Here is a 19,173-nt window from a genome sequence, read left to right as displayed (position 1 = left end):
TATAAAATCTTATTTTAAATATACATGAATATTTAAACAAATTATAAGGTTTTTGAACTAAATATCGGTTGAATAATGAATTTATACATTTATGATAATATTTATAATATTTTAAAATATGTATTTATAATAGAAATACTGTAATATTTGATTGCAGTTTTAATACAATTTTAATAATTATATACACATACATGTAAAATTATAACTAAATAAACTTACGTTAATTATTATAAACTAAATTAAACTAGTATCACAAAGAAATACATACAGGAAAGATATACCAAAACCAACATAAAAATGCACAAAAACACTTCTTATATTCTTCCTAACACTACTGATTGTCTATAGAGTCACTCATGTGTGTTCAACATGAATCCTTATTTGTGTACACTCAGATGTGTACCAAGGTGTTTGTTTTTTTGTTTGTGCATGTGCGCAATTGTTCTTAAATGAGGTTGTGCTGATGTGTGTGTATGTGTGCGCTTGTCCTTAAATGTGTTTGTAGATGGCGGAACACATAAATGAAGATAAAGAGAGGCTGCCAAAATTTCTGGACACATGTCCTAAGAGAAAGAGAGAGAGCGAGGTATGAGTGGATGGATGGCAGGCTGCCAGCCTCCTGTTTTGATTGGTGACGGTGGAAATGCAGCGGCACAGCCGTTTGCCCTTTGTTTCCTCCAAACAGCCAATGGAGGCTCTCTAATTGGGTCTTAATGGTGCTCACGCTAAAGCGAGCCAGAATTCAGGCACTCTCTCCACCGCTCTCACTCTCTCTGGCATTAACAGCATTAGACAGGAGAACATCACAGATTCCCAAAAGCATCTGAGGCTTATCTAAAAATACGCGTCATATTAGCATGGCCATCATGAGCTGTCATTCAGCTTTATATAATGGTGTTATTTATAAAGCTGCTTCCACTGTGCAATCCTATTGACCCTCAATCTAAAGTCCTTTAGCAGGACTTAAATTCATTATGTAGGCTGTCTATCCTGTCCTTTGATTAAGGAAAATATGATTCGACATTCCTGCAGCTCAACTGGTAGCACCAGAGGTCATATAGGTCTTGGGTAGATGTTAATGTTAAGGACTTCCTGTAAATATTTACAAACATGCTAAACGGTTTATACAGAAATATACAGTCAGACACATTCACACCCATAATGCATTCTCACATTCACCTACACTGTCTAGTACATGCTGTGGTCCTGTTGTTTAGGGCTTGTACCCCGTGGCACGGCTGTAAGGCAGAGCAATATATCAGTCTACGCTTTCACCTTTAATCACCTCTGGACTCTCTCTCTCAGTCTCCATTCCTCTTTCACTCCATCCCTTCACCTGGCACTAAAAAATGCACTCGTGATCTTTATCGTTTGGCTTTATAACGCCTGCATGAGACAGTCATGGAGCGAGAGCAGGTGTTCACCGCATGGAGGCACTGGAAAATATCAGTGAAAAGTGGAGGAGAAGTGTGCGCTGCTGATAGGGGCTGATTTTGAATTGAAGGTGTAGATTAAAATACCCTTCAAAATGATGACATTGTGAAGAACAGTCCAATGTATTCTGCTTTATATTCAGTGTAGTCTAACTTATTCATACTACACTGCAACCAGCTACAAATAACCTAACATGACAAACATTTGGGGGAATAACCTAAAGACTAGATACGCTCCAGGATCTCATTTACTAGCTATATATTTAAAAGATCTGATATCACCTCCCATGGAAATTTTGGCAGCAACAGCAACTAGTCCTTTCTCACAATTGACCCCTGTAGCAGTTTGGTAACTTCTAAGCAAAATTGGTTCAAAATTGGTTCCGCTTTCGGTTCATTTGTCCAATGTAGCTCTTGTAAATCGGTCATGATGAGAACGCAAGGCTGTCCATTCCATTTCTGGAACTGAGAAACAACCTTTCTTTGACTGAATGCTTGTTGCTTGATGACATCACGGGACACGTGGAACAGCTTAAAATAAAGTGTAATGGTGTGTGCATTTCAATATTTGCACGAGTAGATTACATACAAAATCAATGCAAAGGCACGAACAGACACAAATTTTGTGCAGGACAATGCGAATGATGCAATCTGAAAAATTTCTATTCAAGCAGAAAATTCACATGACACCTTGATACTTAAGCCAATCAGCGAAGAACTTATCAGAAAATGGAGGAGGGCATTACACAATGTTTTTATTGACACAAAAAGCACCACACGAGTAATCTAGAGGCATAATGTGTAAGTAAGTGCACACCAAAAGTGAATTAAAGAGTCTAATTATTTAATTCAACAACATGTCCAGTTATTGCAGAAAACGTTTTTTATTGTTTTCATGTTTTTATTTGCACGAGTGATATGAAAAACATCCCGCAAATAAAACCGCAGCCACACTAGACTTTGAGCATGCATATATCATTCGGACAGTGTTGCGAAATGGAGCGGGACCAGGATATGACATCATGCGCCAATGTTTTCACAGCACACCAACAAAATATCCTCACTAGTCATAATTATTTTCTATTTTAAGTGATTGCAATCAGTCACAAGTATACTTAATCAAGTACACACATACAAATCTCATTCAATAAATGCTCCTGTTTCCCTTGCCACCGCAAACCTAGCCACTTCTCTTCATATGTGATTTTTGTCTTTTTTTTAAGTTGTGTTGTATAAAACAGGATGATATATGACACTACTAAAATTACCAATTCTTCCATGTTTTCAATTTCTTTAACAAGAGGTCACTTTGTGATGTTTTAATCTTCTATTGTTCTCACGCATTCGCTTGACGCGAATTCGCAGGTCAGAGTTACCCAAACTTGAACTATGCTACGCAACAAAATATCTTCCCATGAACTTGTGTTTCTGGTCTGGCCCATTTTCATGCGTATAAATGGAAGTAAATGGAACGAAAAGTCTAGTGTGACCGCTGCTTAACGCAATTATTTGCTTTGCTTTAGGTTAAATCAAGTGCACTGCATTGTAGGTCTACTGCAGTGTGCTTTCTTGCATACTCGATTTGGCATATGCAATATCTCATGTGAGTACTATGTATGCAAAACATACAGTATGCACAGCATGCATACTGCAGAAACAGAAATACAGCGTGATATAATAAGCCATTCTGATCTTAGTCTTTGTATGCAATATGGATTCAATTGTCCGTGAACATTTCCTGGGTGTATGCCTTCTGAAGCAGATACTATGTTGTGAATAATGACAGAGAGCTGACTGAAAGAGGCAAGTGCAACTCTTGAGTCACTCACATGTGCTGATGTGTAACATGTGCACGCTTGTGTCATTTAACTAGCAGCAGGCAAAAGCTGTGGGACAGATGTTCATATCTCCTCTCCACCGACCTGACACCACACACGCACCCCAGATACAGCCTGTTCACACTCGCACGTACAGATTCCTCAGACCAGCGCCACACAACGCAAACACGTTTATGAGACTGCCCATGACCTGCGCTCGGCCCCATGGCATCTGGCACAGACAGAACCCATATGCACAACACTCGCTCACTCGCTCTCTGTTTCTCCTTCTTTCTTTCACGGCGGTTAAGTGATTATGCATTTCGCTGATCTATAAATCAGGATAAACTTCCAAAAACTGAATGGAAGAGCAAAGGTAGAAAAATACTTCCAGATGCAAGCAAATTGAAACGGCTTCGTTTTTTAGTTAGTTGGGTGAATCTCATAAAACCTGTCAAAAACTTTCCCAGGTCATATTTCAAAATAATAAAAAAAATCCTAAAAGAAATTATATTTTGAGAGGAGAAAATTGTGGCATCATATTTAATGCCACCACATATGTAATCAACATTAATGTGATGCACATTACCATTTTGCTCTCTATAAAAGCAAAGTATTCCTTTTTAATTTTTTTTTTAATCTATATTTGTTTTTAATAAAAACAAATAAAAATGGCTTCCCTACTGAGAAAGAAATGGTCATAAATGGCATTAAATAAATCATTCTTATGATTTTGTGTTGAAATATGACCCACACATATTTTTTTTTCCTGAAATTTACCCAGTTTGTCTACAAAGATCCCTATTATCCCTAGATACAATCCCTATTTAGCACTGAGCGCAGTTGATCTACTGTCCTCATACGGTTCAGATTAGAATAACAGAACAAATAGTTTGGCACTGCATCCCTAAATCTGCACTGCTTCTCATGAGAAAGAACCTGTAGAGGTTGAATGATTTGCATCCTTGTATGGCAGATCACACATATGTTTGGCACGCTTAGACATCAGACCTTTCAGAGCTTCCATTGAAAGCAGCTGGTTCTACTCTTAATGCAAGGAAATGCAATTTAGGCCAATTTCTCAACATTACTGATCCACTTCCTGCCTGATCGCTTCCCTTTAAGATTCCAATGAACCTAAACCTGTGCCGAAACAAAGGGGTTACTTTATATTCATGTATGTGATTGCATATAACCTGGTTTATCTGAGGGTTATTAATATTTAAGCATGAAAAGTACAAAGAACAACAAAAAAAACAATGCATAAAGCAGAAGAATGCAGAATAAAATAATTATAAAACTTCTCATACTAATTTGGCCAATATAATAATTGTTACTAGTAATTTTAATAATAAAAAAAAAATCAATGAAAAATTTAATTATTTGATACTTGAAAAGGAAACTACCTAGTAGTTTTTATTATTATTATTATTATTATTATTATTATTATTATTATTATTTTATTCAATATAAGATTTATAGACTCCAGTATAAGCAGTTTATTAAAACCAATAAATATCCCCATAACTAGTGCTTAGAGTTATGTTCTGGTTGAAGGTACACTTAAATAGTAAAATGCCAAAATCAGATTAATATACATAATGCATAACAGTGTCAAAACATAACCGATTTCTCCCACTGTGTTATTTAACTGCAGCTAAACCCATATACATAAAACCTCATGAATTCTTATTCAAAATTCATAACCTGAAGTCCTACAAACTAAATCAACAGGATTTATTCATTTTTCAAACCCACAAATAACAGTGAGATATTTATCATATAATCGTTTTGCATTTATGCATGCTTTTGATTGTTTCATGCATTTTCTTCACACATGTAACTATTATATTTAGTCTTAATAAGCTCTTGACTGTTAACCATATGCTGTGAGTCATACCCGCAAGCCTGTGTATATGTGTGCGCTTCATCATCTCTAAACTCATGAAGCTGATCTGAGACTATTAACATTGTTGTCCCAGCAAAAGCATCAGATTATAATCTCCATAATCTAAAATTAAGCATCCCATAAACACTAATCCAATTACAGCGCAGACACAGACTTTCTCCCAAGAGTGCGCTGCATTTCCGGCTGAAAATGTCTGTGTCGCGAGCCCCGGTGAGCTACGTTCACATACAGCTCCGGAGTAATGAGATCCGAGATACATCTCTGTTGTGCGTGAGTACATGAGAAAGCAATGAGCGATTTCATTAGTTTCCATTCAGCGGCTTCATGATAGCCATTGGATGCCCCGCTGGGTGCGTTCTCCTCCACAACAGGGCCATAACGGGAACATAACTGAGAGAATATGGGTCTGCTGTTTGACGCCCGTTCAAGAAGAAAGGCTGGAAACGGCACTTCAAGACTCAGCATGAGGCATCTGTGAGCTTTCAACAGCAACATGCTAAAGAGCCCTGATTAAGCTAACATGATGTTTAACATGCTGTTAAAATGCCTGATGCCAATGTATGTGCAATGTAAGACCACACAAAAAAAATCTAAATGGCCTCTGGTGACCCCTGAAGATAATACATTGGCAACAAAAAGCATTTACGGTAAACACTTATCTGACATGAATGTCACTGAATTACGAGAAAAAGGAAAAAAATCACAAGTGGCATATGCAAACAAATGATCCTAGAGCTTTTTTCAAAACCAATTTTTCTTTGCTTTGAGTCATTTTTGCAATTACTTTTAACCAAATTGTCCATTAGCAGAGTAAACACAGGACTAGATCTTATGTTGGACAATAAAAAAAACTAACATTTGAACTTAATAATAAAATAATATTCTTAATTTTAATGATTTATAACAATATACCATTAAAATTAAGATGGTTTTAATTGGTTTTAGTTTCAGCTTTATCAAGTAAACATGTTTTAGTGAATATTTAATGAAGTATATTATGAATGACATTTCAAGTAATTGCCAAAGGTTTGATATTTATTCATGCAAAAACATACATATATTTTAATGCGTGGCAAGTAGTTCCAGATTTTTGTTTCCAGCTTATATTATATATACAAAATACAGTAAAAATATGAATCCAGTTTACTAATAATGACCTTCACTATATGAATAGATTTTTTATAGCTACCTGTATATTTTTTAAAAAGGTCCCATACTACACAGAAGGGGTCTTTGCCATCAAAACGTAGGAAAAACCCTGGCTTAAATGTCCAAATATGTTTTGTCATTGTGACTGCTGCAGTTATGGGTCAGTCTAGCGGCTACGGTCTCTTTATAATAATAAACAATTTGTTTGGTAGAAAATATCAATGAAAGAATCAAATTGCATCTACAGGCTCATTTGCTAAATGTACTGTATCATGGTTATCAGCGAATGTCTCCCAGGAGCAATATCAGGGCTTTAGACAACATCAGATGACGGCACTTGACTCACAAACATTGTCTATTGAAACACACAGTCAACGAAGCCTTTAGAGCACACCATAATAAAACAAACCATGTCTTTCTCACTCCACATGAACAAAGCACAATCATTTGGGCATTTTAAGCTGTAACTGTTGGTTTCCATTAGCGAGGAGCATTTTGTCTGTCTAGCTACACTGGATCCACCCCCTAAAAACACAAGTTGCATGGTGACAGCACCCATCCAATCCTCATTATGCACCCAAAACAGTTCCTTTTTTCCTGGAACCTCTGACCTCAGCATCCAGTAATGCTCCATCATCTAATCATACACCCCCTCATTACATTTGGACTCGAAAAAGCCTGCTAGAAACAACATCTCAGACAACAGCTAGCTTCAAGATGGGGTAGAAAGCATAATAATAAAGTTCTAAAAGCCGCCATGACCTCTTCGGAGTGTCACAAACCCCCCATTGGCTCTCCAGCTTTGGTCGAGGTGCCAGGAATGAGGAATGGCTTTGTCCTTTCGAAAGTGGTTCACCATCTTTCTTTCCAGGTCATGCTAGTTATGCTCTGAAATTTGCTTACCAAAAGTGGCTGGCCATAAGTCATAATGATTTAGCAAGTATTCATCTGTAGAAATCACAAGATTATTGCTGAGCATTATTTATTGCATAATATCAAGATGAATTGTCATTCTCTGGCCCTGCTGAAAAGACCTGTGAACATACTGCTTCCAAGTACTAAATGTGATGTTCCTAGAACAACATTCTAGTAAAATATTCTCAAATCTTATCTTAACCTACCCCAAAAACATTTAAGCAATGCTAAATTAATAAGATTTCTGTTTAAGCTTAAATCCAAACTCATTGGTTGGTAGGAATGTTTTTCCACAACCAACAAAAGGAAGCTGATCCAAAAGAATGTCAAACTTGGTCAAGCAACAGTAAGCGCTGATGTTCAGACTTCTTAAGTAGCTAAATCAGTTAAATTTGACATTGAGGTTCTCTGACAGTGCAAGGACTAGTAAATGTCATCTTGTCGAGTTTGAGTTGATCCTGGATCAAAATTCTGTCTCAAACTATTACAAACAGAGTGCAATGGCTAATTTGTAAGCTGTTCAAGCCTAAAACTAAAGATTGACTAAATATGTTTGGTTGGTAGGAATGTTGCTTAAGGACATACTTGAATTTTGTCCAAAAAAAATATTTAGAAAATGTTTTGTTAAAAAAGACAATTTTGGTAAAAATGACTTGTATACATTTAATATAATTACATTTAAAAAAATATTAACAATAAATATGAAAGATATTTAGTAGCACTTAAATATATAATGCAAAACACACCTTTAATGCATTACGTCTTGTAATTTACCTTATAATACTTATGTAGGCTATGTTCTGATGAATAATTGTAACCATAGCTATAACACATTAAAATATATTTATTAACTGTTACACATTTAGAAAGTTTAATTTATCAAAACACATGACAAATAACAAATTTTCAGACCTAACCAGTCTACAAATATTATAATGCTTTTTAACTTGGGTTACAGCTATAACGCACTGCAATGTTTATATGTTTACCTTTATAATGCTTTAAAATAAAGTCTTAAAGTGTTCTTATTAATTGACAAAAATATAATTTATGATTTAAAGATTTTTCACTTATTGTGTGTGCACCAAAAAACAAAGCAAATATTCACATGGCGTCACCCAGTTTGCGTCTATTCGCATCTTTACATTGACACACAAATAATTAAATTCACTTTTGGGTAACACTTTAGAATAAGGTTCCATTAGTTAATGTTAGTTAACTACTTTCGTTAACATGAACTGAGCAAGAAGAATCCTTCTACAGCATTTATAAGTCTTAGTTCATGTTAATTTCAACATTTACTAATGCATTATTTAAATCAAAAGTTGTGCTTGTTAACATTAGTTAATGCACTGTGAATTACCATGAACTAACAATGAATAACTGTATTTTCATTAACTAACATTAACGAAGATGAATAAATACAGTAATAAATGTATTATTCATTGTTTGTTCATGTTAATTAATACATTAACTAACATTAACTAATGGAACCTTATTCTAAAGTGTTACCCACTTTTGGTGTACACAGACCTTAATGTTCATGGCAAGTATCCCCACTTATAGTGTTGTGCACACCAAAAGCAAATTAGATCATTTGCACAAGTAAATTCACACTCAAAGTCAATGTAAAGACATGATTGATCCGAATTGGGCGATGCATTTGCTACCAGTGCACGATATACACCTCAAAATTTCAATTCAAGCGAAAAATTTCCATGACAGGTTGTTGCGCAAGCCACTTAGTGAAGAGCTTATTGACATGTTTGTTTTGACACATTCTGTTTTATCAGATTTTTTTTATATATATATATATAGTTTTTTTTTAATTATTATGAATTCTAGTGATGCGATAAACATCCTGAGGGTCATCTAGAGCAAGTAACGCAATGCAAATATTGCTCCACTTTCACACCTTTAGTCTTCTTAACCTATTTACCAGTAGCACTTCCTTGGTCAAACAACATCAACAGAAAAAATGATGGCTGACCATCTTAACAGAACCAAATGCATGCTGGTTAAATCTAAGCAGATCTTTTCAGCAAGGAAAGTATAACTGGCTTTTGCCAGCTTGTGTATGCGGGTGTTTTCAATCCTTTGTGATATATGAAATAGACTGATGTTCTCTGGATCCATCCCATTGCCCACCACCACAGGAAACAACAAATACAGCTGCACGCGCAGCCTGGCAAATAGCGCAGCACACTAGCGCACACCCACAAACACACACTGTGCGCTTGATCACAACCACCTACCATCCCACACACACTCTCTATGCGGCTCCCACACAAACACACATCAATAAATAATTACACCGACAATTAGATGGGGAGCACTCCAAGCCTGACCTGTTAAGAGATTTGCAACCTACACACATAGTCGCCATCTGAAAGGCTGGGGAGGGGGAGTCATTTTTCTTACTACCCAGTTAACTGGCTGACTTATTGATTTAAAATTACCATCACAGAGCGCTCATACAGTTGTCTACAGTACACTTTATTTGGCCGCTCTCAAGGCCTCGTTTGATCTGAATAGCTTATGTTGAGCTACAAAGGAGCAGGAAATGCAAATTTTGCCCCATTACAAGTGCATTCACAATGCTGCCATCCACACAGGGAAGCACTGATACAATACTATAGCATAGGCTACTGAGATCATGGACTTAGACTCAATATAAAACTGTAAACAACACAACAACAAATAACTTTCTGGTTGCTTCTTGGTCTCTGAAATTGAAAAATGGTAGTGAAGAACCCATTTGGAAAGAACAGATATTTACAGTCAATTTTCTTTTTTTGTTTCCCCTTTAAGGAAGAAAAATCTGCCGAGGATTCCCTTAATCTCAAACCTGTGTTCCAGAGCACGATAAATAAATATGGAAAAACGATTAGCCCTAAGGCTATTGAGGTGGATGTAGTTTCATCTATATGATTTTTCAATATCCAGTCATCTCTGATCAATACCCCACAGGGAAGGAAGCACAGATGGGAAGCCATTAAAGTGTAATCCAGTACAATATCTTTTTGCCTGTCCGTTAAGAGCTCCCACATGGACTTGTTCTCTCATTTCCTTGAGCTGTTCTTAAGAGTCAAAAAAGAAACCTAAGTGAACACCAACAGCAAGCAAATGATATTCAATGTCATGATTAAATCACCAAGTCTTTCATTGGGGAAGTCTCAATGGCATCGGGAGATTAAAAGACAAGACAGAAAATCTTTCTGCCTTCAGTCTGAGGGAAAAACAGAACCAACGCAAGAAGGATAACTTCTAGCAATCAAAATCACCAGGCAAGTGATCAACTGAGATAAGTGAAAATGTAATTATGCAAAGGAGCGAAGGGTGAGGAGTTTGTCCTGGCATATTTTCGTTCATCAGTTAAACAACTATTTGTCTCAATGCCACACACAAAATCAGCTAAAAGTCATTTGATAATGTTCATACTCAAGTACAGAAGGGACGAGTGAGTATTGTTGTTTGTTGTTATTGTGTGCAGTTGTTGTGCTCATTAATATCACATGTGGACATACTGAAAAACTCATTAGCAATGCTAATATGTTTTTGTTCTGCTTATTCCCCTTCTTCTGTATTTCATTTTTATTTTTTTATGGGCGCAATTCAGATGGTTGGAAACCAGCTTGCATCTGGCACAGAAGGTGACCTGGAACTTTTAAAAGTTCCTCTTGTTACAGCCGCCATAAATTCGGAATTTTTGGAGGAGAGTCTGGCATGCAAGCTGCATGGAAATAGACATAGAGACGCCACCATCCAGCAGAATAATCTCTATATCCTGTAGATCAATAGGTTTGAAAACATAAGAAAGACTCACATCAGCATCTGAATAGGACACTTTGGCAGCAAAGTACAAATTTAGTATTCAGCTTCCTAAATGCTGCTGCATCATAATGCTGTATTGAATAATATTAGAGGCCCTTCCTGTATATGAACAAAAGTGTCCATTATAGTCGTCAGTTATTTTATAAAGAAAGGGCCAAAGAAATGAATTAATGTGAAAAAGTACTACTGCCAGCCTTGATAAGAAACAGGATAGAGAAGTCTGTGTGTAATTATTATTTGACTCTGCTGATGTGTCGTTGATGGATTGCAACACAGTGTCGCAGATGGTAATCAAGCACCATCATGTACGGTTTCTCATTTACATATATGCATAGCTTTACCATGAGCAACAGGACAGGTGGGCAGAAGAAAGACGTCAAAAGCGCTTACTGTCTGTCTGTCCAATCGCGCACATCTCTCGTTGTTTTTCCCACTCCAGTCGGCTTTCCGTCTGTCTGCACGTGTGTCTCCCCCAAAGCCTTCTGAATTATGAAAGTGTGCTTTGCGATTGGAAAATGACGACATTAATTGCTTGTAAGCAGAGCGCAGAGGCAGAGGGATTTTTGATCATGCGCTGATTGTGATGGGCTATAAATGAATAACACAAGGTGAGTGAGGGTGAATTATTCATAAGCTGGAAGCTTGCCGGTGGAGGACCCTCAGAGCGTTATCTTTTCATCCAATTCAGCCAGCCGTGCCGCCATCATTACCAAGGCAGATTGCTCCAGGCCCGTTATTATAATGGCAGCAGTTATTATCGTTAATGCCACTGTCAGTTATTCGCAGAAGGATTCTTCCACTGTGGCCGCTACCATCAAAAACTACATTAGAGCATATGGTTTACACTACCCACAATGCACTATAAAGACAACTGTTAAGATTATGAACAAGGCAAAGTAAAGCCCCAAATATTTCACAACATAATCAAAAACTTAATTTCAAAATGTGTGAGAAGCCAAATAAGCATTGCATTTTCAGCAAGTATTAGATTGAAATAGTCTTATTGATTATTTTTATGGCAGAGCAACAGGGGATAGTTCAGCCAGAAATATGATTTATTGTCATTATCATGCAGTTTCAAACATGTATGCATTACTTCTGTAGGACACAAAAGATATCTTCACACAATGACAGTCAATGTTGCTGTGCTTCAAATTATCTTTTCATGTTCCACAGAAGAAAGAAATATGTGCTGGTCTCTCTATATTCTTCATGAATTTTACACCAATTTTCTTTACGGAAAGCACAATTTTACTGAACAAAATTACTTAGTATATGATATAAAAAAGATAGCATAAGGTCTCAATCAAACCTGCTTTTGAAAGAGAGTCTGTGACAGCTGAATAACAGCAGGTCTCTCTAACTGTGATATGTATTCTGATAGGTGATTACAATTCACCATATGATGGATGGTAAAATGAATTTCTGTCTAGTTTGAATTTTAGAGCTTTGATGTATGTGCTAACCGTTTGATCAGATCACATTTTGCCGTTATAAACTGAAGCGAATATTATGTTTTCTCATTTCAGGCATTTAATAAAAGTTGTCAGAGAAATGTAATAATTCATAACCCACTAGTGGTATGACAAAATACCGAAGATGAGGTGTCGTGGCATAAGAATTGTGAAACAATAACTACATCACTGAAACTGCATCATAATATATCATAATACTACATGAGAAGCAAAATCTGCACACTTTCTCGATCCTTATCTGCCTCCCTTCCCTTCATCTTCCTTTCTTTCATAATCACCAGCTCCATCCTTCTATTTTTTATTACTCTCACAAGTCTCTGACTCGCTCCATCAGCCAAAATGTATTTCTCTTGTATGTCTGAGTACAGTCGAATCACCCAGGAACATGCTGCACATATAATAGAAGGGAGGATTTTGGCTGTTCTCTGGGAATAATCCCCTCATTCTGTGCTAGAGCATTGTGTTTAGTGTAGAACTGCCGGCTTGGCTATTTCCTATGATAGCCTATGTAGAGAGCACAGCTAAGAGCGCTATTGATTAGCAAGTAAGCTATGCGCCTGCACACTAGCCTCTCTGTGGCTGTCCACATTGTTCTGACACCAGAATGAAGGTCCCAAGAGGACTTGGACAACAAAGACAGGACAACTTTAAGAGTTTCAATCAATTATCACTTGAGGAAATGGACACATGAGGCAAGAGAGTGACAGGGCACTAATCCCATGGACTGAGCTAATGATGTGGCTGGGCTAGTTAATCTGATTTGAGAATGGAAGTTTCCCTGTTAAGCAACAGTGAGATTCTCAGGCCCTGCTTCCACGGACATGGACAAGATATTCCCAGCTGCTTTACCGCACCAATGATCTGGAAATAACATGCATTCTATAATAAATCGACTGAATGCTACAACACCCATCAACACTGGAACTGAGTTGAGGGACTTAAGGTACTTTCATTAATTTGCAAACAAGTCAGAACTAAAGTCAACAGTGCACCTGGTATCTTGCTTGTTAATGTAACAAAATATTTAGTGAGTGTGACTTACTGAGTTGATGCAGTTCAGTTCCTTGTTGAGGAGCCAGGGCAGGGATAGTTTTCCTTCACCCCTGTAGCAGGATTGTATCCTCTCCTTAATCTTTTCCTTGATTTTTCGCAGTGTGAACAGGCACAGGGCTGATTCTTTCGGTGGCTTGGCCCGGTTCTTTTGGCCCTGAGCAAAAACGGTAAACAGCACCTCTTCCTGTTCAGAGATACCCAATGATCGCGCCAACTTGGCACCAGGCCGACTGAGGTAGGCATCTTGAACCAATCTGTATTCCACACCGTCCTTGGTACAGCCAATAGGAAACTCTACGTAGGAGTAGAACTTGGGGTCATCCACACAGAGGCGGACAATCTTGGAGGTGAAGAACTGTTCACCACTGGCATCTGGCGAAGTAAGTTGGGTGTCCAGCTGGAGAGTTAGATAGTAGATGAACTGCTCGCTGCTAAAGCCATAGACGTAGTAGATGTCAAATGTAGGGAACTTGGAAAGGGTGTCGGATGGAATCTTGAGCTGTGAGGAGACAAACTCATCCTGGTAGACAAAGCTGAACATTTCAGCATTCTCCTCATTAGCCATCAGCTTACGACTGGAGAGAGTTGGGAAGTACTCAGATTTTCCTTCGATGGGTGTACCTACAAACAATTTGCCGCTGTCTTCACCTTGGGTTCCACTAATAACAACTCCTGACATAGTGCCCGCCTCGGACACACTTGAAAGGTAGTGCTCCTTGCGGTGATGTGGCTCACCAAGTTTGAAGAGGTCATCCAGTCGGAGGAACTGGCATATACCCTGTGAGGTGCTTCCACATGCAATGAGCCTGTTCTGTCCTGAATCCAGAAGCAACAGCTTGTTGACATTGCTAGTCTGTGATAGCTCATGAGGGCAAGACTGAACACCAGGTGGTGGGTAACATTTCTCATTATCCACCACAGGACCGGTAACATGGTTTCGGAGCTTGGTCAGGTTGCTGGAGAGCTTGTAGATCCAATTGACAGCACCGACGTAAACTTCACCCGTTTTGTTATGGACAACCAAATGTGTAAGCCCTCCCTCTGGTGGGGTAAAGGTCCGGAAGTAAGAGAGGTTAACCTCGAGCCCCTCATATTGAGGGAGGAACGAGAGGAAGAAGAGGAGGAGGAATGCCTCGCGAAGAGAGGCGGGAAGGAGCCTCCTCCCATATGGCAGCATTTTGAATATCTTTCTGAGAGGAAGTGGTAGGCCAGGTGATCTGTTCACCTTTGTGATCTTGGTCCCCAAAAAAAACCTGAACAGCGTCTGTCAGTCTACGGCGAGGAGAGCGACTTATTGACTCAGTGTCCTCTCTGCTCTCTCTCTCAGCACGGAGTTGTCGTCTACACCATCATCTGCAGTGCCATGGCCGCTAGCCCTGCAAGGGTAGAAAAACACATCATGAGTGTTGGAGAAAAACAGAATAGAACATTGTCTATTGATTCGACTGGAGTTTAAAAGTTCTTCCTGCCCGAGAGAAAAAGAGCTCATAATACATAAACACAAATATCTTACAGTGGGGCCCTGGGTGGAATCCTATACAACATTTAATGAGTGTGTCAAGCTTGCAGACAGCAGTGCACTCCACAAACTCCACACTGAGAACTCGTCTGATAGACCTGCTGTGCCCCTAAATATTTCACACAGTCTGTGCCAACTCAGCTGGCACAAAAAGGAAAGAGAATAGAGCAGGAGAGAGTAGATGAGAAGAGGAATGAGGAAAAAGTGAGCGAAGCCATAACCTTAGACTAGTTTACGAATTCACCTTGAAGAATGCCATAAGCTCAGAAGCGTCAGCAATAAACATTCTCATTTCCTCACGCTTGCTCAGAGAAGCCATTCAAGTTGACCTCACATAAAACAAAAGCACTTTCCTTGAACCACAGGTTTTAAAATACCACAGAACAGACAACATGCCCTCAACCACAGGGCTGCGGAAAGAGAGACAATCCATCAAATTTGTTCTAATTGAAAGTCTAATGACATTCATGTGATCATGGGCGATGAAGAGGAGCTCTGGGTGTCCAGCTACATCCTCAGAGTGCAAAGCCACTAAAACAAGGGCAGTCTCAGGCCTCTCATCTAGCCAGCAGCAGGGACTGTCTGCTGCTGTGACCTTCTCCAGTGTTCAAAACAGAAGCATCATTGTATCTCAGATGACATTTATCTCACTTCACAAGACTATTGAGCGAGGAGACTGCCTCTGGGTCTCATTCACCACTCGATGCTGTGAGCCATACTGCGGGCTGACTGTCATGCGCAAATTACGAAACAACTGTGCGAGACAGCAGACACATATACACATGTCAACACATCATATAGTGTACTAGATAGGCCAACATGCTACACATCATCTGAGTAGGGGGGAAATGTATTCATTCAAAATGAAATTGTTGTCTACCATGTGGAAAATAGCAAAAAAAATGTATGTTTTTGTGTCATACTTTAGTCATATATTAATCAATAGTGTTTATTGATTAAAATTACTGTCATGAGGCATCAATATCCAAAGTGACTCCCTGGGGATCGAACCCATGACCTTGGTGCTGCTTGTGCCATGCTCTACTGTTTCAGCTAATGGAATGCACTTTTTACTTGGATATTGTTGGGAAAAAGACAATCAGATCAAGTCTGTGAGAAGACAAAGTTTAAAGTATCACTGCATTTTGCAAAACATGCAATATTGGAGGAAAAATGGCACTGACCTCAAAGTGCACTGACACAACTGGACAAAAATAACAAAATAAAAATGTAATAATATGAGGCATTTAAAAATGAATTTCCAAATTTCAGCTATTCCCTATGAGCTTTATACCATCTCACAATATTTGCTGTGTAATGTAGTGTGCTGACAAGGATCCAAATATCTCTCCTCTGTATTGATCATCACAACTGAGCTCTTCTAAGCTCAACTGACTCAGAGTCCACACTCCGAGGTTCGTTTTGGCTCTGTGATACAGGGACACTGTCAGAGCAAATTCCCAGCAGTAAAAAAAAAAAAAAAGAACACATGGAAAAATTGCCTACATATAATCAAGTAACTAACTAAATAACTCCACAACACACTTAAAACTGAATTTAGCAGTGCTGCACCTGACCCATTACACACTACAAAAACAAAGCTGTCAAAAGTTTTGACTTATCTGGGACAAATATATGCTAATGAGGCAGCGGAAGCTGCTTAAATGCAGATCCAAGTGTCCACTTTATCTCAGAAAATGAAAAAAAAGAAAGATAAATTATAATAAACAAACTGCTGCAGCAAAATTACAGAAAACGTGCTGCAATTTATAACACTGCACCGCAATGCTATTTGTGAGGGATACAGCAATTATGGCATCCCACCCACTTGCTCCAAACAGGCCCACATCAAGGATAAAGGTGAAATTGGATGAATCAATTAGAGGAGGAATGGGAGTTGCATGGTACCTTCAGGATAGCAAAACCTGCCCAGCTCAGAAAATGGCTGGCGGGACCAAGGTATCCGCAATGATTTATTGCTTGTGGCACATAAATTACAGCACAAGCCATGAAAACGGCCCCTCATACTTAAGCAAATTTATACAGAGCACCTCTTTAACATGGAGGTCACATCGCTGAGCATTGTGGGGTAGAAGGCAGGCAGGGCTCAGTGATGGCCACAACTAAACCACCCAGAGAGGCTCTGCATAGCGGGATCTGCTTTCTATTACAAGCACGCAGACACACTCACATACATCAATACATAGAGGCCTTAATCCACAAACACACACACAGGCTAGGCTTTTTATTGTTCTGCTTCTTTCTTTATGTCTTTCTGTCTTGAAATGCTTAATTCATTCATTTTGCCTGTCCGTCTATTTTGCCAATCCTTTCTCTTGTTTTTGTGAAAGCTTTATGTCCTTCCTTTCTCTCTTTCACTCCATCACTCCTATCCTCAATTAAAAACCAGCACCATTATCAGGTGTCTAAACATGAAAACAGATTCTGGACTGCATAATAAATGTAAATCCATAATAATGAATCCAATTTATGTAATCAAATTAAGACATCAGATTAGTGTAATAAAATTAGAGCACAAAACAAAAATGTGTGCAGGACAAACATTTAAAGATTATTACCGTTAAGCCAGGCATTCACCACCAAACCAGTGGAAGACGTTTACTGATAAGCAGCAAGAAAAACATTTGCCTGAGCACTAGGAAAAGAAGTTGTTCACAAAATGCTACATATTTGAGATGCTATTAGACAAACTGTGTAACACCAGCAGTAGTATATTTTGATTTAATCGAGATATTAAAACCAGTCGGCTTCGATTTAGCCCCCAATTTAATAAAAAAGCAATAATAGCCTCAATCCGGTGAGACCTCCGGTGAAAGTGATATTTTAGCAGAGCCACAATGTGACTGTGATCACGGGGGGGTGATAGAGGAAACAATGACTTGTTGACAGAGGGAAACTATTTGCGATACAGAGCTTTGGAACGACATCTCATCTTATTCAGCTAAAGGTATGATATAGCAATGCGAGTTTGTTTCAGTCTAGGTAGCCAATCTTTGATGCTAAATCACAGATTGTGAGTTTTATGAGGATGATGATTTAGAGGGATGCAGCGGGCTATAAGTGTGTGTGAATGGCCGAGGGAATGACTCCTTCATGCCAGAGAGAAGAGGTGAAATAAAAAGCTGACAGAAACAATAGTGGTTAAAATGCGCCAATGACTGCAATTTCTGCAGTTCCTTAGTTCAGCCTAATGTACACATATTTTAAAAAGCAAAAACAGCCAAACAGTAACTGTTCCAGTGGGAGTTGATGACAAGAAACTGCATCAGCAGCACATTTAACAAGTGAGGCAGAATATTCAGAAGGAAATAATGTAGGGCAGAGGCTGAATTAAAAAAAAAAAAGAAAAAAAAAAGAACTACCCATAGGAACATTTTTTGAATGTATCTTAAGAAAAGTCTTAACATCTTTAAAGAAGATTTTCATGAGTCCTGGCCTCTGGACTCTACAACACAACAACAATTTTGTTCCCTTAGTAAAATTATATTATAGTTTTCTGGCGTATCGATTACCATTTGTACTTTATAATAACAGTTTTACTACAAATGCTATGGTTAAACTATGGTGAGTGTAACAAAACAGTTCATTTTCACAAGTGTTGGAACAAAGTCTCTTTAAGACAAGTCATGTCATTCGGCAGCCATCTTTGAAATGACTCTTGGGCATCCAAGTGCAGCTTGAATCTCTATGAACGGGGAAACATCAAATTCTGGCCATAGTGAGCATTGCATTTTTCTCCATTCAAAAGTATACAAGTGATATGTCTTGGGTATTCTTTGGTTGGAACATTAAATGTTAACATACAATATTACTAACAAATCTTGCTTTACAAAAACAATGCTACTCCTGTTGCTTATTCTTAGGGTTAGGGCTTAATCACTGTATTCAACTCAGATGTATTAATTAGATTAGATCTGTGCTACAGACTAAAACATTATAGGCTAATCCAAATAATGCAGTAAGTTGACAATAGGTATGCTAGTACTTTACTAATAATGAATTTTCACATGCCAAACAATAATACGAACTAGAAAAATAACAGAACATG

At 38.2% G+C, this 19,173-nt stretch overlaps 1 protein-coding gene across 3 annotated transcripts in view; it reads right to left on the bottom strand.

Moving 5' to 3' along the window:
• plxna1a (plexin A1a) overlaps window positions 1-19,173 on the bottom strand; it is a 201,377-nt gene that overhangs the window by 164,141 nt on the left and 18,063 nt on the right. For 2 of the 3 annotated variants that reach the window (XM_026200139.1, XM_026200138.1), the window contains exon 2: window positions 13,575-14,961. In XM_026200139.1, the coding sequence (XP_026055924.1) occupies window positions 13,575-14,762 (1,188 nt within the window). In that variant the 5' untranslated portion in view covers window positions 14,763-14,961. Of the gene's footprint in view, window positions 1-13,574; window positions 14,962-19,173 lie in introns of those variants that run through there. The other variant, XM_026200137.1, reaches the window with a different exon arrangement.

The sequence above is a fragment of the Carassius auratus genome, chromosome 23 (assembly GCF_003368295.1).
Source record: "Carassius auratus strain Wakin chromosome 23, ASM336829v1, whole genome shotgun sequence".
In the NCBI taxonomy this organism is placed as follows: domain Eukaryota; kingdom Metazoa; phylum Chordata; class Actinopteri; order Cypriniformes; family Cyprinidae; genus Carassius; species Carassius auratus.
The sequence above is the reverse complement of the archived record's forward strand: the minus strand, read 5'-3'. Positions and strand labels throughout refer to the sequence as shown.